The sequence below is a fragment of the Colias philodice genome, chromosome 10 (genome assembly GCF_061535455.1).
Source record: "Colias philodice isolate Cphi_HAF_F1 chromosome 10, ilColPhil1 Martin Lab GWU primary, whole genome shotgun sequence".
NCBI classification, from domain to species: Eukaryota; Metazoa; Arthropoda; class Insecta; order Lepidoptera; family Pieridae; genus Colias; species Colias philodice.
In genome coordinates, this window is record NC_143095.1 from 10645097 (window position 1) to 10664812 (window position 19716).

The 19716-nt window shown below is 40.8% G+C and overlaps 2 protein-coding genes across 2 annotated transcripts in view; one reads left to right on the forward strand and one right to left on the reverse strand.

Moving 5' to 3' along the window:
• Positions 1-19716, reverse strand: part of Gpdh1 (Glycerol-3-phosphate dehydrogenase 1) — a 362977-nt gene that overhangs the window by 152525 nt on the left and 190736 nt on the right. The gene's annotated exons all lie outside the window — the stretch shown is intronic.
• Positions 1-19716, forward strand: part of drpr (multiple EGF like domains draper) — a 61351-nt gene that overhangs the window by 35403 nt on the left and 6232 nt on the right. Inside the window, exons 8-16 of the mRNA XM_089700274.1 lie at positions 1479-1690; positions 2404-2549; positions 3147-3297; positions 6650-6756; positions 7276-7437; positions 14310-14516; positions 15109-15264; positions 15919-16095; positions 16333-17235. Of these exons, the coding sequence (XP_089556400.1) occupies positions 1479-1690; positions 2404-2549; positions 3147-3297; positions 6650-6756; positions 7276-7437; positions 14310-14516; positions 15109-15264; positions 15919-16095; positions 16333-17235 (2221 nt within the window). The remainder of the gene's footprint in view (positions 1-1478; positions 1691-2403; positions 2550-3146; positions 3298-6649; positions 6757-7275; positions 7438-14309; positions 14517-15108; positions 15265-15918; positions 16096-16332; positions 17236-19716) is intronic.

Here is a 19716-nt window from a genome sequence, read left to right on the forward strand (position 1 = left end):
CGAAAGTTTTCCAAAACATAAAAATGCACCTTATCATTTTCTCGTAATCTTTAACCCGTTTAACACAGTGTATATTATTTTATCATGAAAATGGAATCCCCCATTTAATTTTTCTAAAAAACTTATATTATCATAGGTAAGTAAATTAACGCGAACGGTAATTAATTAATTAATTATGCTGCGATCTTCTGTTCCATTCAATAGAGAATGAACTATAGCTTAAGCATGGAAAAAATGTGAACTCGTTTCCATTATCGAAATTTGTTTATCGATACTTTCCGCACTAGTCGATAAATGCCAACGATGTAAGTTTTGAAGGACGTAAACGTAAAGTCAGATTGATATAATTTCTCGTAAATGTTAAGAATTGTTATAATTCCAACGGAATATCATTGTAATGGCATAAAGCTACGTAAAAATTAATAAATGCCATTTTTAGACGCCTCCAATACGTTTCTAATTTAATGGTGACGCCATTACAAGTTTGTCTCTTGAGAATAACTGTCAGTGTCATAGGGATCATCTTAGGCCGCGCCGGGTATAGGAGATAGTGTTAGTGATACATGCTATATGCCATACCACATACCATATCATGTATTAAAAAATTAAAAACATTCAAAAATGTTTATGTGCTACATAGATTTTTTTAATTGAGAATAGGGAAGCGCTTGTCACACTCTCGCCTGATGTTAAGCTGAGGTCTAAGAACGTATGCGCTTCCCTAGAAGGTACCCGTTCACTCTACATTTCCAGACCCTCATATTGTTCAAGAAGAAGACTTCTTTTAGAATTGCTTTTGAATCGTATTACAAAGTCAATATGATATTATAAAGAAGAATGATTTTTTTGATTCCCCTTTATGATTTTACTCAATTGAAAATCCTTTTTACCATTAGCAAATAGCAAATTATACTTTTACCGAGTAAAATAATCTTTATTTATTTCGTTACATTTTACCGATAAGCTTATGTTTACTCTGTGTTATACCGGACAAGGCCGGCATAAGCGGCATCTTATTATTATCTAATAAAAATAATAATAATAATCACCACCTGCCAACAATTTTTTACTATATTTAAGTAGAAAGGCAGGTGCCATAGTCTTCCATAATCCTTATTACCGGTCCATTAACATTCCATTCCATAGCCCAGTTTATTTTGTTTCCTTACCTTGCAATAGTCCTACATCGGCCGCGGACTGCCTAGGGCTGTATCTCTATAGTGCAGTCATGGGCAGGCTGCGGCTGGTGTCCCACAACACAGTAAAGTTCTCGAAAGGGCCTCTGCGTGTTGGATCCGTGACCCCACGTAAGCCTTCCAAAGGACCGGGTACCTTCCTTATGATGTTACCCGAGTATTATGGAAGTGAGATACATAATAATAATAAAACTCTTTATTAGCAGGTAGGCAATATTAAAATTAACAATTTAATTTACATACTATTACGTATAATTTATACATTAACCTTATTTCACTCAGTGCCTAGACATCTGCCCTGTGGGCACGTATGGCCCGGACTGCGCGGGCAAGTGCACGTGCCAGCACGGCGGCGCGTGCGAGCCGCGCGACGGCGCGTGCGCGTGCCGGCCCGGCTGGGCGGGGCCCACGTGCGAGCGGCGCGCTTGTCCCGATGGGCTGTGGGGGCCACGGTGTGATAGGGAGTGCGATTGTAACCCGCATACTACGGAGTTGTGAGTATATTGATCGTACGTTCGCTCGTTCAGTCGTTCACTCATTCATTCACTCATCCATTCACTCATCCATTCATTCACTCATACATTCACTCATACATTCATCCACTCATTCATTTACTCATTCATTCACTCACTCATTCATTCATCCACTCATTGACTATTTACATTCGATCACTTGTTACTTGTTTACGTCCACTCATTCAACTGACAATTCATAGAATTTTTTATTTATATTTCAATAGTATCAAAATGTTTTACAAATGAATGTTTTTTTTTTATTCATGTAAACGAAGTACTCATGTGAAACTTTCTTTATTTAGCTATTATTACTTTATCTGTGAGTGTCTGTACACTATGGTTTGACGTTACTTAAAAATTTAAATATTACTTGCTGTGTCATGTGCGACTAAGACAAGGAGGTTATACCAATTCTATTGTTTTGACGTGACAACGTCTTATAATTCGATAAAGCCGGCTGCACGCACGAAAAAACATGACTCATGCGGCGTTACCTCGCTCTGACTCATCTGAGGCGTTCCATGTAAGGCTTAAAGTGCGAGCGAGATCGCGGAACGAGCGACAAAGAAGCACAATCGGACGTTGTCACGTTCAACTATCGTCAGTAAACCGACTTTACAGACAACAATTTTTTTTTCTGTCCATTTACTCACCCACTCACTCGCTCACTCACTAACTCGCTCACTCGACAGATGCGACCCGTGGACGGGCGCGTGCTTGTGCGCAGCGGGGTGGGCGGGCGAGGCGTGCGACCGCCAGTGCCCGCTGCTCACGTACGGCCGGGGCTGTCGCGGCGTGTGCCGCTGTGAGAATAGCGCGCACTGCTCGCCTGTTAACGGTGAGTTTTACACACATAGTATAAAACAAAGTCGCTTTCTCTGTCCCTATGTCCCTTTGTATGCTTAAATCTTTAAAACTACGCAACGGATTTTGATTTTTTTTTTTATAAATAGAGTGATTCAAGAGGAAGGTTTTATTAATAGGTTTTAGACAAAGCGGGCGAAGCCGCGGGCGGTAAGCTAGTTTTTAAAGTGAAACTTGTTTAGGCACGTTGAGTGGTCAAGGTCGAGCCATGGCTATACTGTTACGTCATGGAGCAAAGCGATGATTTTGGTATCTTTGAAACTTGCCAAAAAAAAGTTTCACTTGACACGTGTGCTCTGCACGTTTTTTTTTGTGTACAGAGCAAGTCGCTTGGTGAGCTATTACCACAGATGCAGCTGTTGTTGGTGTTCATATTTGTGTTGAATACAGGGTAAAAGGCTACTTAAAAAGTCTCTTAAGGTATTTAAACAGACGATGAGAGTGCTTACCCGTGATTATATTCCGACAAAGCTAATAATTTGAGTATAAATATTATATACGGTAAAATACCGCTAAAAACATATTTTTCTCTATTTTTTTTGTAAAAAAAAAACCATTATTATTCATATAGGTTCATGTCTGTGTGCGCCGGGCTACCGCGGCGTGCACTGCTCGGAGGCGTGCCCGCAGCCGCTGTACGGCGACAACTGCGCGGACGCGTGCGACTGCCGCAACAACGCCACGTGCTCGCACGAGACCGGCGAGTGCAGGTGTCCGCCCGGGTGAGTGTGCTACGCGTGTGCTGTGATACGCGTAGGTGATATGTGTAGGTGCTACGCGTAGATAGATAGTCTATGCTACCGCGATGTGCTACGCGTTGGTGCTACGTGTAGGTGCTACGGTGTGTGCTACGCAAGAGTGCTACGCGTAGGTGACATGTGATGGTGGTACCACAGTATTACCATTATTTCCTACAGTAGTGCGACGAATGTACTTGTGCAGAGAAACGGAGGGGAACTGGCGGGGGTCGGGCGACGCGGGCCGCGTAAAGCAAACACGCTTAGTTTGCTTTACCTAGCGCGAAAGGATGACGCAGTCGTATTTTTTGTGTAATAATTTTATTATACATAGGTACTTACATATTCTATTATGGCGCGCACAAACTGTTCGGTTTACGGATGTAAATCTACATTGAAATCCCAGAAGGAAACAATATTTCAGAAAGATTGTATTAATTTTATCTGTTGAATTAAAATCAAAGCTATGTATATATATGTTGTCCTCATTATTTTCTTATCAGATTGTACATCCCAATGCGAATGCATTACTTAGTTAAATGTTATAACATACAATTAAGAACATCCAAAAATAAAGTGTCCACGTAAATAATATTTAGCAGTGCAATATCTGTAATTATATATTTATGAACAAATAATTACATCAGATTTAATAATCGCAATTATTTTGAATGTACATATGAATAAAGATTTCATCATAATATTAATAATCACAATTGTTTTATTTCCCATTTGTTGCAACCCTAGCGTATTTTCGTGTGGCAGCGTAAGTACCTACGCTGGCGGCGGCATTGCGCGACATCAAAGGCGATTCCTTACTGTAGGAAATAATGGTAATACTGTGGTGGTACCGTGTAGGTGCTAGTGCAGTGTGCTACGCGTAGGTGATACGCGTAGGTGATATGTGTAGGTGCTACGCGTAGATAGATAGTCTATGCTACCGCGATGTGCTACGCGTTGGTGCTACGTGTAGGTGCTACGGTGTGTGCTACGCAAGAGTGCTACGCGTAGGTGACATGTGATGGTGGTACCGTGTAGGTGCTACTCGTAGGTGCTAGTGCAGTGTGCTACGCGTAGGTGATACGCGTAGGTGATACGCGTAGGTGATATGTGTAGGTGCTACGCGTAGATAGATAGTCTATGCTACCGCGATGTGCTACGCGTTGGTGCTACGTGTAGGTGCTATGGTGTGTGCTACGCAAGAGTGCTATGCGTAGGTGACATGTGATGGTGGTACCGCGTGGGTGCTACGCGTAGGTGTTAGCGCGGTTTGCTACGCGTAGGTGATAGCGCGGTTTGCTACGCGTAGGTGATATGTGATGGTAGTACTGCGTAGGTGCTACGCGTAGGTGGCGAATGGCGAAGCGCATTTTTGATTTTCAAACTATAATCGACATTGTTTTCATTAAAATAAAATTCAAGATCAAAAAACAGTATATTTCGGGGAGCATCGAAGCGTCACACGTAGTGTTGCCGCTCGATAGTCCACTATCGATAGTCTATCGATTAACTATCGATAGTTGGGGAAAAGCAATAGTATCGATAGCACTATCGATACTATCGATAGTGTCGATACTATCGATAGTATCGATAGTTCTATAAGCGTAAATACTATCGACACATAGCAATACCATCGATAGTATCGATACTATCGAAGCTCAATATCGAACGAACTATCGATACTATCGATAGTGTCGATACTATCGAAGCTCAATATCGAACGAACTATCGATACTATCGATAGTGTCGATACTATCGATAATATCGTCCCATCGATAGTGACCTTTTTCTCGATAGTATTGCTTTATCAATAATATTATAGTGGATGACAGAGAACTAGATGTTTGGTTATAATACTTTTCAAGTTATCTATTGGCGCTTTGTACAATCCATTTTTTTTAGTTCGTTAATTCGTAATCCAATAAGCCCATTGACTGACCCATTATACCAAGAAATCGTGAACAATACTATTGCACAATTTACTACTATCGATAGCTCAAAACTATCGATACTCAAACTCAAACTCAAACATTCATTTATTCAATTAGACTACTATTTAGTAGCACTTTCGAATCGTCATTACATAGTATTTTAACATTTACCACCGATTCGGAAAGCAGTATCTATGGAGAAGAATCGGCAAGAAACTCCATAGTTGCTCTTTTAAAATAATGTCAATAAATTTACATAATATGTAACTTAATTATATCTAACTACATAATATGCCAAAGAACTGTGTGACTCACACGTGAAAAGTAGCGCGCTTCGCTTTTTTGAATGTTATTTCAATGAGGGCAATGTCAATAACAGTTTGACAAAATAAAAAATGCGCTGCGTTTCGCTTTGCCATATCTGCGTCGGCCCTTACTTATAGGTTATTGAATTTCGAATAACGAATGAAATGCAATTTTAATAGCTGATTAAATACATTTTTTCTATATGACGGAAGAAGGGCCCAAAGGCTATTTTTAAAAAAGAGTGACGTCAGCAATTCTGACGTCACCTTCAGAGCAGGCGCTCATACTCGAAGTAGAACGCCCGTAGGTATTTTACTGCCCTTTTTATCCACGTCGAAATTATATTATATAGAGAGCTCCGAACGCTCCGACGGCCGGCGAGTGAATGTGTTCTGTGCCATCGGGCGCTCGTATTTAAAGTGAACCATGACTCACAAGAATTAGTTTGAGTGCTGCCACTCGAATTTTTACAATGAATTTTTATCATTTTTAACAAACATTAATTATTTCGTGAATTTAAGGGTGCACTCACACACATCAGTCACCGTCAAGTCACCGATGACTGATCGGTGACGGTTTGTGTACGTATCCACAAACACCAGTCACCGTCATGTTGTCCGTCAGTCACGTCGCCGGTTTGACTGAATCATTGAACACATACATCAGGTTAGTCAGTGATTAGACGTGTGTCACGCTAGAGAACCTGTAGCAATTGACGGTAGCACGACGCTGACTGAACTGAGACGTGACGGCACCGGGTGAGTGGGGATAAAAGTATGATACATGTATGGAAAGATTATTTGACGTGCCTGACCGGTGACGTCACTGATAGATTTCGTGCCGGCGACTGTCGTGTGGGAACAGAGTCATACTAGAACTATTGATACATATTTTTTTTTAATCCTGTCCGGTGACGTGCCGTGACGGTGACTGATGTGTGTGAGTGCACCCTAATTATTTCATTACATTAATCAACCGCTTATTTAAAAAGATCAAAGTAAATTTTAGCTAGTTATAATTGTTTAGTAGTTTGAGGGTAGTAGTATTACGTCGTTGCGCCGACATATAATCTATTATTTTTCTCTCTTTCTTTTTAATAGTTACGACGGCTTAAAGTGCGATCGTCCCTGTGATGGAAAGACATACGGACTAGGCTGTCGGCAACCCTGCGACTGTGAAAATGACGCACCATGTAATCCTGTTAACGGTAAGTTATTTTTTGTGGTATTTTACAAAAACATAAAAAAAATTAAAATATATATGCTTTGTGTTCATTATATTGCTTTTTTTATCAGTTGTTTTGTGTATAAAAATGTTGCTTGTGTCATTCATCATGCGAGTGTTAAAAAAATGCATTCTCACCCGCCATTATAATGCGTGTGCGTTCACCCACATCAAACGTGTTAAATAACATCATATTTGCCACTTTCCCACTTGTCACTAGAATGGGTGTGTGTTCACGAACGAATAAATATTTAATTGTGTGTTTATTAATGCGAGTGTATTTACGAACGAATAAATCTTTAAGAGCCGATTTTTCAATCCTTGGTTAAAATTTATCCGTCCAATAAAGTATTACACGAACATATTAAAATGTCACCTATAAACTGTCAAATACGGATAATTACAATACATTTTTGAAATGGTAGTTTTAATACGTTATTCGATGAATAAGTTTTAACCAAGGATTGAAAAATCAGCCCTAAATTGTGTGTACATTCCCCAGGCGAGTGTGTGTGCGGGCCGGGCTACACGGGCCCGCGCTGCTCGTCCCGCTGCCCGGCCGGCACGTACGGCACGAACTGCTCGCTCGCGTGCTCGTGTGCGGCGCGTGCGCTCGGCTGCCACCACGTCACCGGCCGCTGCCTGTGCGATACCAGCTGGCGGGGTGAGTGTAGCACCGGCTTTATGTGTTTGTGTAAACATCATCATCATCATCATCACCAAAATTTATAAAAATCGTTTTGTAATATAAAGTAAAAAAATATCAATATGTTCACCAACACATGTCAACTTTGCAATTTTCGGTAGTTATAAAGCTAGAACATACTAGACATATCATTAAAGACATTTCATTCTTAACTCAGGTCTAGCTAGGAAAATGGGAATGGGTATGTATTACGTTTAATGAATTTAAGTATGTTTCATGTTCGTTAGAATTTTCCTTGTTCCTGATCAAAATATCATTATTCATAAAACTACTCAGTTATATTAACTGTACTCATACAAGCATTATTATATTTATTAGCCTCAGTAGAAATGGATTCTTTCTGTAGGTCTGATAAAATCCTAATTGCAGTTTTTAATATTATATTATCTAATCTATTCTAATATTAGATATTATTAAAAAGCAGCCATAATAATTGTTCAATACCGTCGTTTTGTTACGTTTAGTTCTTTATCGCAAACTAGATGGCGCCACGTTAGAATTGTTCGATCTTATAACTGGCTAGTGTTTTGTTTTTGTTATATCATGTATACTACTGTGTGTTGATTAATTAAATGCCTTACAACAGCAGTGGTGTTTTATTAGTGAATCCAAGTATAGTGAATTAGTGACAGTGTACGCAGCGACATCTGGTGCCGAAACCCGGGAATAAAGGAGTAAGGACTTGTAAAAACCGTGAGTAAAGTGAACTAAGTGGACATTAAAGACTTGTAAAAATTCAGTGTTGTGATAACTTGGACTTAGAAAAATTAGCTGAAATATTAACTTAGAAAAATTTGATTAAATACTGGACTTAGAAAAAATTCGATAAAAATTAGTATGCATCTTGGACTTAGAAAAATTTGATAAAAATTAGTATGCATATGGGACTTAGAAAAATTTGATTAAAATTTGTATGAACACTGGACTTAGAAAAATTTGTATACACTTTGGACTTAGAAAAATTTTGAATAAAATTAAAGATAGAAGAAATGGATCCATTCGTTGCTCAGCAAGTAGAGATACATGAACAAATAAATAAAAGTTTTTCAAATTATAAAAGACCCCAAAAGAGAGACTGACAAACGTTTACATAGAAATAAAATTAGAATGTTTGGAGGCAAGTTGGAAGAAGTTTACCGAGAATCATTTGAATATTATATCAGTTGCATCAAAAAGGGAACGCGAAAAAACCCCCTATTTTACCGAAGAGATTTATGAAAACCTAGAAGAAATTTATATTAGTTACAAATCAAAAATGAAAGTTGATCTTGGTTCCAGCTCAGCGGGTTCTTCTAAAGTCTGTCCATCGAACGTCACCTGCGCAGGCAGCGAGGTGAAGCTCCCACAAATACAGTTGCCCACATTTTCGGGTAATTATGAAGAATGGCAGAGCTTCCACGACATGTTTGTCTCTTTGATAGATAGAAATCCATCATTAAGCCAGGTTCAGAAGTTGCATTACCTGAAATGTAGTTTAAAAGGCGAACCTGAGAATTTATTAAGGAGCTTATCGACTACTGATACAAATTATGAAGAGGCGTGGGACAGATTGAAGCGCAGGTATAATAACAAAAGATTCAATGTCAATGAGATTCTAAAACGTTTGTTCGGTCAAAAGTCTATGTCTAGCGAGTCGGCTACAGCAATCAAACATCTTATCGATACCACGGAGGCATGTTTGAAGGCTCTAAAGAATTTAGATATTGATGTGTCTTCGTGGGATGCGATCATTAATTTTTTAATAGTCTCAAAATTAGATTTAGAGTCCCGCCGCCAGTGGGAGACCGAGGCTGGCCGATCTCAAACCGACAGCATCCCAAAATGGAGTGAGCTCGTAACCTTCCTGGAAAGTAGATTTAGAACATTAGAGATGCTAGTAGGTGAATCTAAACCAAACATGAAGAATAGTATAAGTCCTAAGCAAACAAGACAAAAGGCGTTTCATATTATGCAAGATAATAAAAAGGATACTTACAAAGAAAATAGTAAAGTCTGCGTATGCTGTTCAGATGCTCATTTATTATACCAATGTAAACAATTTGGAGGCAAGTCTCCCGAAGAGAGATATGAGTTTATTCAAGCCAAGAGACTTTGCTTCAATTGTTTCTCATCCAACCACAACGTGAGGAGCTGTCACCAGTCGACGTGTTGCCGGCGTTGTGGCAGACGACACCACACCCTGCTGCATATAGAAAGAAATCCTCCCCCTGTGTCTGGGGAACCAAGTACGAGTACTAGCCACCAACCGACGAGTTTAGATGAGAATCGCCAGTATGATAAGAGAGTAGTAGCTCATTTTGCGAAAGATAAACATCAGGTCAAAGTGCTATTAGCTACAGCATTAGCTAGGATTAAATCCCCAAATGGCTGCGTCCAAACTGCGCGAATATTAATAGATCAAGGCTCTGAGGCCTCTTTTATTACCGAAAGTACTGTACAATATTTATGTCTTAAGCGCACACCAATAAATGGTTTAATAACTGGAGTAGGTGATGGTAAACTTAGATCTAAGCACATTGTTTCATTTGAGTTAGAATCACTACATAATCATAAATTTTCTGTTTCAGTAAATGCATTTGTGTTGCCATCTTTAACATCTTTTCTTCCGTCGAGTAAGGTTTCCATTTTTGATTGGCCAGAGCTCAGTAATCTACCGTTAGCAGATCCCAAATATGGTTCACCTGGTAAGATAGATATTATTTTAGGAGTAGATATTTTCAGTCAAATAATGTTGAGTGGTTTCTTGAAACATCCCATACATGACGGTCCTATTGCACAGAATACTCATCTTGGCTGGATCTTGTCTGGAAGAGTAGGAGAAAATGAAGAATCAAATCCTAGAGTAGTAAATTTACATTTGCAGGTAAGAGAAGATAATATTTTGACACAGTTTTGGGAAATTGAAAGAGAACCAGATTTAATAGGAAAGAAACTTACGAAGGAAGAAATCAGATGTGAAGAAATTTATGAGAGTACTACCACAAGAAATGAAGAAGGTCGTTACGTAGTGAGATTGCCATTTAAGGAGCCAGATCCAAAGTGTGTGTACGGAAATTCCAAGGAAGTTGCTTTGAAGAGATTTAAGGTATTAGAAAGAAAGTTTAAAAAGAATTCTGACTTGCACGCTGAATATGAGAAGGTTATAGTCGACTACCAGAATCAGAAACACATGAAACCGATTTTAAGTAAGGAGGATATTGAGTATCCATTTTCCTTTTATCTCCCTCATCACGCCGTGATAAGGGAAGATAAGGAAACCACCAAACTTCGTGTTGTTTTTGATGCGTCGTGCAAGGGGAATAACAACGTATCATTGAATGACACGATACTCGTTGGACCTAAAATTCAACAAGATTTGCGCCACATTATAATGAGGTGGCGAACGCATATTTATTGTATTGTGGCAGACATCGTACAGATGTATAGACAGATAGTGGTACATGAAGATGATTCAAATTTCCAAAGAATTTTATGGCGTGCTGATCCATCGCAACCTATACAACATTTTAAGCTATTGCGACTTACCTTCGGTACTGCTTGTGCACCGTATTTGGCGGTTAAATCACTGCAACAATTGGCTCGAGATGAAGAGTTAAGATATCCACTTGCCGCAAAAATTACACTTGAGGATTTTTGTATGGATGATTTGTTGACCGGTTGTAATTCAGAAGAGAAAGCTATAGATATTTATAAAGAGATGAATCAATTAATGTCTAAAGGTGGATTTAAGCTCCAAAAGTGGTGCAGTAATTGTCCAAAATTACTGAATCATATCGAAAATGATAATCAATCTGCAAAGGATACATTTATTTTTAAAATCAATGATACAATTAAGGTGTTGGGTATTTCCTGGAATAAAAACATAGATAAATTTGAGTATACTTACAACTTACCGGAGTTAGATGAGCCTGTAACCAAACGGAAAGTGTTATCTGATATTGCGCGACTTTATGACTCTCTGGGTTGGGTTGCTCCTGTCCTTATTACGGCGAAGATCTTTATGCAAACATTGTGGAAATCTGGATTGAATTGGGATGAAAATCTTTCGTCAGAATTATTAAACCAATGGCTACACTTTAGAAACGAGTTAGATGGTATTCGAGGTATTGCTGTTCCTAGGTGGCTTTCTACAACGAATGATGATTCAGTTGAGCTTCACGTATTTGCTGACGCTTCTCAGGTAGCTTATGCTGCTGTCGTCTACCTGAAAACCATGGACAACGAAGGTAATACTCACGTAAATGTAGTCACATCTAAAACTAAAGTCGCCCCAATTCAGAAGGAGATATCCATTCCGAGAATGGAACTATGCGCGGCGTTGTTGGCTGCCAAATTAATTTCCGAGGTTGCACAAGTACTGCAGGTACCTAAAGATAAGTTGTTTGCCTGGTCCGACTCGACCATAGTGCTTGCATGGCTCCGTGGAGAACCCAGCCGTTGGACGACGTTTGTAAGCAACAGGGTTTCCGAGATTTTGACTGTTTTGGATAGTGATCAATGGAACCATGTTGCCACAGACCAAAATCCAGCCGATTGTGCCTCAAGGGGTATCTCCTCTCGAGAACTAATACATAATGATCTTTGGTGGCATGGTCCTAAGAGTCTACACGAAAACCATGTTTATAGTACACATTTGGATGTTGACACTGATGTTGAAGTACGACCGTTAAAGGTACTTACCAATACGATGCGAACTGCTGAAGAATTTATATGGGAGCGGTTTTCAAATCTAACTAGAATGTTACGAGTTTTATCTTATTGTAGAAAATTCCTAAAACTAAGAGAACCTAAAGAATTAAGAGATATTAATAAAAGAATTACGATCAATGAAATGGACACTACATTAGATATAATTGTAAAAGCTACCCAAAGACTATATTTTGAAGAGGAGATTAATAAGTTAATGTCTCGAACCGGAAGTGTTAGTAAAGGAAGTCCACTGCACACTCTTGCACCCTTTCTTGATGAAAAAGGGTTGCTAAGGGTGGGCGGTCGAATACAACTGTCTTCTGTGCAGTTTAATAAGAAACATCCTCTAATTATGCCCAGTGAATCTCATCTCACTAGGTTATTAATATTGGATGCGCACCACAGAACACTTCACGGAGGTCCACAACTTATGATAAACTTCTTAAGAAGTAAATTTTGGATCCTACGACTTAGAGAAAAGGTGAAGAAGTGCTACAGAGAATGCATGACTTGCCTACGTTATTCTCGCCAGGATAACAACCAATTAATGGGCCAGTTACCTAAGGTTAGATTGACTCCGGATAAACCATTTAGGTCATCAGGTGTTGATTTTACCGGGTACATAGATATTAGGTTTTCGCCTGGTAGAGGATCGAAATCCTATAAAGGCTATATTTGCCTATTTGTGTGTATGGCGACTAAGGCGATCCACTTAGAGGCTGTGTCAGACCTTACCAGTTCTGGATTCATAGCTGCATTCAAACGCTTTGTGTCTCGAAGAGGGCACTGCCGCGATCTGTACAGCGACAATGGGACTAATTTCGTTGGTGCGGATAAAGAGCTGCGTAAAATGTTGTGTCAAGCGAAATCAGAGTTGGCCAACGAAATTAGTAATTTACTTACCCAGGACGGAACCACTTGGCATTTTATACCCCCACACGCGCCTAACTTTGGAGGGCTGTGGGAAGCGGGTGTTCGTTCAGCGAAAACACACCTGAAAAGAATAGTAGGAGACGCAATACTTACCTTCGAGGAACTTACAACTGTGTTGACCCAAGTAGAAGCCTGCTTAAACTCCCGTCCAATTTCTGCAATTAGTGATAATCCAGGTGACGAGATGCCCTTCACACCTGGGCACTTCTTAGTTGGTGAACCATTAGTCTTAATTCCTGAAAGCGATTATTCAAAGACCTCTCTCACAGGTCTTCAAAGGTGGAAACTTACTCAACGGATGGTTAATAATTTTTGGAAGACGTGGTCAAATGAGTATTTAGTGACGTTAAATAATAGGTACAAATGGTTTTCAAAAAAGACAGAACCTGACGTTGACGATATGGTTATTATAAGGGACCACAATATTCCTCCAGCTAAATGGTTATTAGGGAAAATTGTTGAAAAACATCCGGGTAAAGACAACCTTACCCGAGTTGTAACAATTAAAACTAAGAACGGTCTTTGTAAACGTCCTTGTAATAAGTTATGCATGTTGCCAAAGGCCTAGCTCATTAGTTATTGTATAGAGTTCCTAGTTAAGTTAATGAAGCAGTATTTTTTGTTCCTATTTTTTACATTGAAAAATGTTGTTGTTTAGAAATCAGTATTGTTTTAGTTCACTCTCAAGTTTATATTGTTTACGTTGAGTTTAGATGTATGTAATAAGAGTTTCTATTGTTTACGTTGAGATGTTATAAGAATTACTTTGTGTTTATTAGGTTAAATGTACTCTTGAACTGAATTGTTCTTTATGTTTCTTTTGTTTAGAAAAGCACTAGGTGCTTTTGGTGGGCGGGATGTTCAATACCGTCGTTTTGTTACGTTTAGTTCTTTATCGCAAACTAGATGGCGCCACGTTAGAATTGTTCGATCTTATAACTGGCTAGTGTTTTGTTTTTGTTATATCATGTATACTACTGTGTGTTGATTAATTAAATGCCTTACAACAGCAGTGGTGTTTTATTAGTGAATCCAAGTATAGTGAATTAGTGACAGTGTACGCAGCGACAATAATAACAATTAAATTTAACGTCAATTGTTTAATATAAACATAAGAAATATTGAAATTTGCATCTTAAGTACATTATTCGTGAACCCCTAAGATTTTTGCCTACTACGACTAAATTATTTAAATTACATATGTACAGGTGTGCGCTGCGAGACCCAATGCCCTCCTGGTCTATACGGCGAGGGCTGCGGCTCGTCATGCGTGTGCGCAAACAACTCGTCGTGCGAGGCGTCTAGTGGGCAGTGCGTGTGTGCGGCCGGCTGGAGGGGGGAGGCGTGTGATGAGCCCTGCCCGCCCGGGCGGTATGGGGTGGGGTGTGCTCAAGAGTGCCCCACGCAACTTAATGGTGAGTTATAGACATACACTATACAGGGTGGTCACTATGGCTGGGAAAGTACTTGCAATACTGGATAGCATAGAGATGAAGATGAAGATGAAAATTTATTTGTCAGAATTGTGGTTACAAAGTTTTTGAAGTGAAAACTTCTTTAGCGGCGTTGGGTATAAAATCTTAAACTCGCGTCAGGACACGTGGCCTGATCGAAAAAGCGTAAGACGGACTTTTCTTTTTTTTTTAGCTTTTATATTCCATGCGTAAGACCGAAGACGGATACCATTCCAAAATATCAAACATGGTGGACGTTAATAATCAAGTTTTCACTTCTGCCGGCACTCCCCCAGTGCAACCCGTCTTTTTTTTATAATAAATTTCACGTCTGGCACTCATGGCTTTCAAATTTTTTAGAAAAAATTAATATAAGTGTAATCGGGCGCTAATTTTTTAATATCAGTTTTGCTACTAGTATTTTTGAAATTCTAACTTTTTTGAAAATACTGGTTTATAATGAATAAATATTAGCTGTCTTTTCCTTGCACATGTAATTAGTCATGTTTGTCTAGTACAAAATGTGTGTGGTAATTATTTTTTTAATTTTCAGGCAACACAACATGCGACCCGGTGACGGGCAAGTCCGTGTGCCCCAGCGGGTACACGGGCGTGCGCTGCGAGTACCCGTGCCCGCTCGGCACGTTCGGGCCCGACTGCGGCGGGCGCTGCGACTGCCGCAATGGTGCCGATTGTCACCACGTCACAGGTACGTGTACAGTATACAGGTCATAAGCAGCAGCTATCTCGTGATGGGCAAAATAATGTGCACGCTTTTTTTAGTTTGCTGCTTTTTTTTTCGAAAAAAATATATAGTTATTGTCAATCACAAATAATGTAGATTTAGTTTAAAAAAAATATTTTTTTTTAAATCACTTCAGTCTATCCAGAGATTACGCCCTATAATAAAATTTTAATAAATAATAATCTTTTCTACATTTTTTATTAATCCAATAAATACCACTTTCACCACTTGCTTTTAGTGCTCTTAATGGCCGACTTGACCGACCGACATTTAGTTTAATTTTTCATTTCAACTGACAGATACTAGACAAAACATTGTACACTTTTAAAAGAGCGTGATAATTCGATAAATTTATGTGTTTATCGTATGAAAGCGCGCTTTTAACATGTTTTGAAACCAGAGCATTTTTTTTATTATTAAGATATTGCATAGCTTCTATTGTGGGCCTTGAGCGCGGGGACCGAATCCAGCAATTCCGTAACGAAAAAACCTCCCCACTCCGACGGGCTCGGAGGTGTGGCTTGGATAGCATCTTTACCGCGGCAGTCCCCGAGTGCCACACGTCTTTTTTTAATTTTTTTTTTACTTTTTTTAAATTGTATTTTCTGTTATCCACAGGCGAGTGCCAATGCCTGCCGGGCTGGCAGGGCCCGCGCTGCTCCGCGGCGTGCGGCGCGGGGCAGTGGGGCGCGGGCTGCTCGCAGCCGTGCCGCTGCGCGCGGGGGGCCGCGTGCCGGCCCAACGACGGGTACTGCAGGTGCCCCCCGGGGTTCACTGGCACTTATTGTACACAGTGTGAGTGAAATTTACTTGTGTATTTTCCATTATTCTTTGTGTATGTGTAAGTGCACTTACATTTTCATATGTGTATTAAGTTGTCACTAAGAAATTTCAAGTGTAAAATTGTACATACTTATAATTAATGTAATAGTTAAAGTCGTGTCTCGATTTTGTTCCTATTTTTTTGTGCACGAGTGAATTTTTTTTTTGTTCAATTTTGGATACTTACGTACGTTGTTTGTGTGTGTGCAGTCTGCCCCGAGGGCTACTTCGGCGACCACTGCATGGAGGCGTGCAACTGCTCGAGCAGCGGGCACTGGACGTGCGACCCGGTGCGCGGCTGCGTGTGCGCGCGCGGCTACATCGGGGACGCCTGCCAGCTGCACGCCAGCGACGCCATCACCGTCGCACAGACCGGTATGTGCGCACACACACACACACTGCACGTGCACCCGGTGCGCGGCTGCGTGTGCGCGCGCGGCTACATCGGGGACGCCTGCCAGCTGCACGCCAGCGACGCCATCACCGTCGCACAGACCGGTATGTGCGCACACACACACACACTGCACGTGCACCCGGTGCGCGGCTGCGTGTGCGCGCGCGGCTACATCGGGGACGCCTGCCAGCTGCACGCCAGCGACGCCATCACCGTCGCACAGACCGGTATGTGCGCACACACACACACACTGCACGTGCACCCGGTGCGCGGCTGCGTGTGCGCGCGCGGCTACATCGGGGACGCCTGCCAGCTGCACGCCAGCGACGCCATCACCGTCGCACAGACCGGTATGTGCGCACACACACACACACTGCACGTGCACCCGGTGCGCGGCTGCGTGTGCGCGCGCGGCTACATCGGGGACGCCTGCCAGCTGCACGCCAGCGACGCCATCACCGTCGCACAGACCGGTATGTGCGCACACACACACACACTGCACGTGCACCCGGTGCGCGGCTGCGTGTGCGCGCGCGGCTACATCGGGGACGCCTGCCAGCTGCACGCCAGCGACGCCATCACCGTCGCACAGACCGGTATGTGCGCACACACACACACACTGCACGTGCACCCGGTGCGCGGCTGCGTGTGCGCGCGCGGCTACATCGGGGACGCCTGCCAGCTGCACGCCAGCGACGCCATCACCGTCGCACAGACCGGTATGTGCGCACACACACACACACTGCACGTGCACCCGGTGCGCGGCTGCGTGTGTGTGTGCGCAGACCTATATACAAGCAAACGTATACACACAAACACTACACGTGTAAACAAATCCACATTTGTCAACGTGATTGTAGATTCACACAAACTTGTACAAACACATATACTTAAACTAAGCTTGAATATGTGTAAATACACACTCAAACTGACTTCCACGTATGCGTATACGCAATGCATACATATTTATGAACGCAAGCCAACACAAACACACTCACACGTTAATGCGTGTGCGTGCGCATTTCACGTACGCGTTTTCATGCTGGAACACAGTTACTTTTTTTTTTTTTTATTAGGTCCACCAAACTGGACATAGCACTACAAAAATAGATATGGTTATTCTATGATACATCACAAGTAATAGGTGCTAGACCTTCTAGAGGTGAACACAGCCTGCAATAATAAGTACGCGAATACATATTACAATATTAACATAATTTAGAATATTAACATAATTTAGAAAACATTATTACAATATTAACATAATTTAGAAAAATAACATTATGGATCAATTTAAATACAATATTTATGCAATTTTGGAAACTAATTTTTTAAATGAATTTAGGGATGCGCTAAATATATCGACGTTATTACAAACTTTTTCGTTGTAAGCTGAACACATGCGGTGCAATGACGAGTGTTGAGCGTAGTTTGTACGACAAAAGGGAAGACTAAACGTTTTCATGTTAGTGGGACGGCTGAATGGCCTTGGTACATGTATGCTAATTTTTCCTAATAATTGAGAATTATCTATTTTACCATTTATAATTTTGTATAGAAACACGATATCAGAAAGGGTCCGTCTGCTTTCAAGCGATTTCATTTTAAAGTGCATAAGTCTAGAAGAATAAGACGTTAGGTTACGGCAAAGATTGTGAGTGAAAGTTAGGTGGTACAGGAATTGTTTCTGAATCCGTTCCAACCGCTGTATGTGTACGGCATAAGTAGGATTCCACACAGGGCTACAGTATTCGAGGAGAGATCGTACGTAGCAATTAAAAAGCAATACTGGTACTTCAGAGTCATTAAAGAATTTGCTCTGTCTAATGATGAATCCAGAAAGGCGTGCGGCCCTTGTTGCTAACGAGTCTATGTGCTCGCGAAAGTCGACTTTTGTGTCCACCACAACACCGAGATCGCGAATGTTCGTGACTTCACCGATTGGAATGTTATCAATAGAGTAAGTTATATGAAGTGGATTACGTTTCCTTGTGAATTTTATATGATAACACTTAGATACGTTAAGGAACATGTTATTTTTTGCGCACCATAATGTAATGCTGTTGATATCGTTTTGTAATGCTAAAGTATCTTCATGGTTTTTTATTACCCTATACAATTTGAGATCGTCGGCGAACATTTGGTACTTAGACGTAATGTTGGCACCTAGGTCGTTAACGTATAGTAGAAAAAAGAGTGGACCGAGGTGAGAGCCTTGAGGTACACCTGAGGGTAATGGTCGAGCGACTGACTTGTAACCTCTGAGTACAACTAATTGGGACCTATTACGAAGATATGATTCGCACCATCTGAGCAGAGAGCCGCAAATACCTGCGTGGTACAATTTTTGGACAAGAAGGCTATGATCAACCATGTCAAATGCCTTGGAGAAATCGGTGTAGATAGCATGAATTTCATTTTGTTTTTCGAGCTCTTCATTGATGTCGCTGACGTATTCCAAAAGATTAGACATGGTTGAACGCCCCGGAAGAAAACCGTGTTGACAGAGGTCAAACAGAGGTTTGAGATGAAAATAAAATCTGTTGTAAATTATGGATTCGAACAGTTTACCCATGGCTGACAGTATTGATATCGGCCTATAATTCTTAACATCACTCTGATCACCTTTTTTGTGTATTGGAGTGATGTGTGCAATTTTCCATTTAGTCGGAAAATGGCCGAGGGAGATAGATTTATTGTAGATGTGGTACAGAGGCTTTGTGAGTTGCGCAGAACAAGTTTTTAAGAACAGGGGAGCGATTCCGTCTGGGCCTGGTCCCTTGTTAATGTCTATTCCTTGAAGTGATTTGTAGATTTCAGTTTCAGAGATGTTGCAAGAGCCGAGAGATCCATTGTTAGTGAAGGGTGTCATAGCGAAATCTACTGAATGGGGTGCAAGTTTACTATTGTATATGGAGTGGAAGTATTCAGAAAAGAGATTACAGATATTGTGCCCACCTTGAACGTTTCGGTCGTCAAGATACATTTCATCAGGAATGTCCCTACTATTTGATCTTAAGGATTTTATAAAAGACCAGAAGTATTTTGGGTCTTTTTTTATTTGAGCCTTTGCCTCAGATTTAAGTCTATTAATACATGTCAGTAGCATTTTTTGGCAACGGTCACGTAACATTTGAAAAGTAACCAGGTCCATTGGATTAGAGTATTTTTTGTACCTGTTATGATACTTTGACTTTTCG